At 33.2% G+C, this 5,950-nt stretch overlaps 1 protein-coding gene across 1 annotated transcript; it reads left to right on the top strand.

Moving 5' to 3' along the window:
- The first annotated feature begins 221 nt into the window (after positions 1-221).
- LOC136225885 (probable methyltransferase PMT16) lies at positions 222-3,924 on the top strand. The gene is made up of 6 exons (XM_066014027.1): positions 222-1,095; positions 2,179-2,389; positions 2,469-2,766; positions 2,877-3,269; positions 3,349-3,426; positions 3,516-3,924. Exons 1-6 carry the CDS (start codon positions 352-354, stop codon positions 3,733-3,735), a joined length of 1,944 nt encoding a protein of 647 aa, XP_065870099.1. The 5' UTR covers positions 222-351; the 3' UTR covers positions 3,736-3,924.
- Positions 3,925-5,950: the final 2,026 nt, after the last annotated feature.

Raw genomic sequence — 5,950 nt, 5'->3', positions numbered from 1 at the left:
TTTTTAAACGCGTGCAATATATTTTCTACCTATGATATACTTTTTTTTTTTTTTTTTTGCAGCCGAATGATTAATTGATTACATTTTATATAAGTTCATGAATCTAAACGAACATTTTATACAAGTTGATATAATACTCTGAGAGTTCATAAACGGATGAAACTTTTTAGACTGAATAGGGAGACGAAGGATGCATTAGGCCTCTATTTTATTTAATTGTCCACATGGCATGATACACTTGATTTTGAACCTAAAACTCGTCAACCCTTTCATCTTTCTCTCTAAACCCCATACTCCATATCCCCCTTTAAATACAAACACCCAAAACCAGAGCAGCAAATACAATTAACAATGGCTGCTTCTGAATCTAATTCCGACGAATACAATCCCACATCGAAACCCTCTCAACCTTTCACTACCAAATTCCACATCTCCTTCAACAAAAAACGAAACATCTACTCTTTTTTTCTCATCTTCTTCCTCTGCACTTTCTCTTACTATCTCGGCCTATGGAAAGCCTCCAACTCCAACAACTTAACCCTCACCACCACCACAACCACCACCACCGCCACCGCCGATTCTCTAATTTCAATCCCTTGCTCAACCGCCGCCAAAACAAATCAAAACGAAGAGGTTGAGCTTGACTTTAAGCCGCACCACGTATCAGAAGGAGAAAGTTCATCGGAGGAGATTAAAATCTTTCCTCCTTGCAATGTGAACTTCAGCGAGTACACGCCGTGCGAGGACCAGAGGAGATCTCTGCGATTCAGCCGGACGAATTTGATGTACAGAGAGAGACATTGTCCGGAGAAAGATGAGAAAACGACATGTCGTATCCCGGCGCCTTATGGTTATAAGAATCCGTTTCAGTGGCCGGTGAGTAGAGATTACGCGTGGTATGCGAATGTGCCTCATAAGCATCTTACGGTGGAGAAAGCTGTGCAGAATTGGATTATGTATGAAGGAGATAGATTCAGATTTCCCGGCGGAGGAACTATGTTTCCTCATGGTGCTGATGCGTATATTGATGATATTGGGAAATTGATTAATCTCAAAGATGGGTCTATTAGGACTGCCATTGATACTGGTTGTGGGGTAATTTCTTTAATCCTAATTCATTTCATATTTCTTTACCATTAATTACGAACTTATACATGATTTTGCATAATTAGAAGATGAGTAGATGCAATTCTTAATTTTCTTTTTTCTTCCAGGTTTTTTGTTTTTTAATCTTTTGGTTTGTGAATTTATTTATTAAGGCTCAAAATAGTTGTTCAAATTGACGACTATAATTAATTTTATCACGAATCAAAATCAGTCAATTAAGTTTTTTTTTTTTTTTTATGAAAATAGTCAATTAAATTTTAAATTGGTAAAAAATGATAAATTAGATCAAATATAATTAATTTTAATATCAAAATTTTTTAAAAATTGAATTAATTTGTAAAAATTTCTCGATTTAATAACTATTTCAAAAATCATTTTGATATTTAATGTGTGAATTGATTAGATTCTAAAATATGTTAGGGATTTAAAATTTATGTTTTATATAGTTATTATGATATAAATGTGAGAAAATTAGTAATTATTTAATTGGTGTCGTATTAGTTGTGTTAGTTTTTATATTGTGTCATAAATTAGTAAAACTATTGCAAGCATTCGGTCTTTATAAAAAAAAAACTCATTACAGCAGATGGCAAATTATTAAAAGCACCCGGTTCTCCACGTCAAATGGTGGACTTCTCATACATATTTTGACACGTGTAACATGGACACACGCATATTATAAGAGGTTCCACTATTTTAATTATTACGTAGGGTTATAATCCACGTGTCCAAATGTAAATTGGGGTTCTTTCGAGTGACATGAAAGACCCGGTGCTTAATATAAGAACTCACAGCAGAGACACGTTATTGTTTGCCTTATCGGTCCTCCAAATACCAAATGCTTGCAATCAAAACCTCATAAATTATAACCTCTATGCGGACTTGGTCTAGGAAAATGACTGTTTCGTGGAAATCTGATTAGCAACTATTAAACAAGGTTAGATTGTAATAGTATTATAATACAGTTTGAACTACCCAATGACCACTTGCATTTGTTAATTAAATAAAATTAATTGTAAACTTCAATGGTTTATCTGGTTAATTAAATAATTGAGATGGATGCGTACGCAGGTGGCGAGTTGGGGGGCGTATCTGCTGTCTCGGAACATATTAACAGTGTCATTCGCACCAAGGGACACACATGTAGCACAAGTCCAATTTGCCCTTGAAAGAGGTGTTCCTGCTTTAATTGGAATTTTAGCTACCATTAGACTTCCTTACCCTTCTCGTGCTTTTGACATGGCTCACTGTTCCCGCTGCCTCATTCCTTGGGCTGACCAAGGTCCGTACATACATTTTTATTATTTTATAACCCCATTATTTGATCATATTATACTTAATTTGAATATGTAATTGAATAGGAGGGCTGTATTTAATGGAAGTTGATCGGGTTCTCCGGCCCGGTGGTTACTGGATCCTTTCCGGTCCTCCGATCCGCTGGAAAAAGTATTGGAAAGGTTGGGAGAGAACAAAAGACGACTTGAATGCCGAACAGACCAAAATTGAAAATGTCGCCAAGAGCTTATGCTGGAAAAAGTTGGTTGAAAAGGATGACATTGCAATTTGGCAAAAACCTCTTAATCACCTTAACTGCAAACTTAACAAAAACACTCAAAACCCCTCTTTCTGCCCTGCAAATCAGGACTCAGATAAAGCCTGGTTCGTCTTCTAATCTTCTTCGTATCAAACATAATGCCACATCACCATCTCGGCTGATGTGGCATGGCATGATCACGAGTTTGATTAATTGATTGATTGATTAATTTCAGGTACACGAAACTGGAGACATGTTTGACCAAGTTACCAGAGGTACCGAACAGTGAAGAAACTGCAGGTGGGAAGTTGAGAAACTGGCCGGAGCGGTTAACCGCAACACCACCGAGAATCATTATTGGAAGTGTAGAAGGAGTGAATGAAGAAACGTTTCAGAAAGATTCAGAGCTATGGAAAAAGAGAATAACATATTATAAAAAAGTGAACAACCAATTAAGACACGGTGGAAGATACCGTAATCTTCTGGACATGAATGCTTACTTAGGTGGATTTGCTGCTGCTTTAGTTGATGATCCACTTTGGGTTATGAATGTTGTCCCTGTCCAATCCAACCTCAACACTCTTGGCGTTATTTACGAACGAGGATTAATAGGAACCTATCAGGATTGGTAACTAATTAAACCAACCGTTTTTTGAGATATTTTATTATACATTTAGCGCACCACGTCACTTTGGTTTAATTCGCAGGTGTGAAGCTATGTCTACCTATCCGAGAACTTACGATCTAATTCATGGTGATTCACTGTTTAGCCTCTACGATGGGAGGTAAATCATCATTAATCTAATTAATGAATTCTTAGTATATAATAAATTAAAATTTCTTAGTTTTGAAATATTATATTATGGTTGTGCAGATGTGAAGTAGAAGATATATTGTTAGAGATGGATAGAATATTGAGGCCAGAAGGGAGTGTGATATTGAGAGATGACGTGGATATATTAGTGAAGGTGAAAAGAATAACAGATGGATTAAATTGGGAAAGCCGAATAGTGGACCATGAAGATGGACCTTTAGTGAGGGAGAAGATTCTTTTTGCTGTGAAATCATACTGGACAGCTCCTCAATCTTCTTAGTTTTGTTTTTTTTTTTTTTAGATTTAAACCAAATTCTTCAACTTGATTTTCATGTGACATGTCTAAGGCACCACATATATGTACCATTGAATTGAATTGTGCGTATATTTATTTATTTATCCATGTCTAGAATTTGTATTCAGTAATTTTTGTTACAAAGTGATAATCAATAATAGAAAATTATATGGTCCACAATTTTGTATCTTGATGTAGATATATTTTAGTTACATGAATGGAATGCATGTTTTTTTTTTTTTATAAAGAGTACATGGTTTTTGGAAAAGTATCAATTTAAACTCTACGTATAAAATAGCATTAATATAGGTTTACCGTTTAAAAAATGGTATCAATTTAGGCATCGATAACGGAATGAGACACGTCATTGATATTACTCCGTTAAGTTCTGTCAATTGTACGTGGAGGGAGAAATCAGAACTTAACGGAATAATAGGAATTACATGTCCAATCCGTTCTCGAGACCTAAGTTGATACATTTTTTAAACATTAAACCTATATTGGTACTATTTTGTATATAGAGTCTAATTTGATACTTTTTCAAAAACTATAGATCTATTTTGGTACCTTATTATTATTATTATTATTATTTTCATAAGTTGTATTCTTAACCATCGAAAGATACCTTAATATTTTCTTTTCTAGTTAAAAAAATTATTGTAATAAGATAGTTATATTTATATATATGGCTCAACTGTATTTATAGATTAGGATATTTTGGCTTAATATTATGAGATAATAGGGAGAAGTATTTATTATTCATGTGTAAATGTTTTATATACAAAGTAATTAGTAATTAAAATAAAAACGAAAGTGTGTGACTAATAATTGTTTTTCCTCCAAAATATTGCATAGAGCATGAAACATTTAAGAAGAATTCAAAGGTAGCGAATCGTTCATCTGTAGGTACATAAGATGTGTACATAAAACCAGCTTTAATGTGATTTCGAATGACATGATAATCAATGTTAATATGTTTGATCTTATATTGGAAAGTTGGATTCTTTACAATTGCTACAACTGAAAAGATGATGAATATGAAAATCTGCAAGCGAATAAAAAGTCAATTTAAGTTTACAACTAGTTGTAGTCATATTCCTATATTATGATTTAGTAGATGATCTACTAGTTGTAGTATGCTTCTTTGTTTTCGAGTAGATAAGTGACTAACTCATTTGGATGCAAAAACCAGTGCGTGATTTTCTAGTGATAGGACACATTCCCAATCAACATCATAATAAGAAATCACACGAGATAGATCTAAACACTAGAATATAACAACCTATAGTTGCTAGTACCTTTAAGGTATTTGAGAACATGAAGAAAAGCCTGCAAATGATTATCACATAGTTGTTGCATAAGTTGACTTAACTGAATATACTATCTCATGCATATGTAATTATATATGTGATACGCTTTGCCTAAGTTAAACATATACCACAATTTGACCCGGCCATTTCAATGTCCATGAAATATTTGGCAGGCCCCAAATTTTTAATGGTGAAAATGGAGTGCATGTATTGTTTGATACTCGCAATTTCTTCAAGAGATGAACTCACGATAAGTATGTCATCAACATGCATTAGAAAAGACCCAAGAAATTCATCATAATAGTTGTAGAAGTCTCTTGCTTCATCAATACCAGATAATTTAGGATCCTAACTAGATGTCATAGTTCTTGTTAACTTTTTAATTAATTCCTCATCTAGAAAAGTTTTTCCAAGAGTTTTCAAAGTTATAACGGTAGTAAATCTAGTATCAACTTCAGAGATAAAGTCAGTTACCTCCCTTATAAATAATTGTATTCTCTCATATAAGGATTTACTCTTAGATCTTTTTATTTTTATGTACCTTCATATGTGACCTCAAGTTTGTCACATATTTCTTTTGCATTTGCATGTCCTAAAACACGATGAAATTCATTAGAATATAAATCACAATATAGAATATTTATAGATTTAGCATTTGGTTGCAATTATTTCTAATCATTATCATCGTATTTAGTTTCTTATTTTTCGAATAAATTTCCATCAACTATTTTTATGGCATTTGTGGTATATCTCTAATAATTTTCCTAATAAAGATGTCTACAGATTAAATGAAGTTTTTCATTCTATTTTTCTGGAAGGAATAATTAGTTCTGAAAAATACAAGAGGTCTAGCAATAGACTGTTTCTACAAGAATAATGGACAAGATTTT

Source organism: Euphorbia lathyris, chromosome 1, assembly GCF_963576675.1.
Source record: "Euphorbia lathyris chromosome 1, ddEupLath1.1, whole genome shotgun sequence".
Classification (NCBI taxonomy): domain Eukaryota; kingdom Viridiplantae; phylum Streptophyta; class Magnoliopsida; order Malpighiales; family Euphorbiaceae; genus Euphorbia; species Euphorbia lathyris.
Note: the sequence above shows the minus strand (reverse complement) of the source record. Positions and strands in the feature narration are given on the sequence as shown.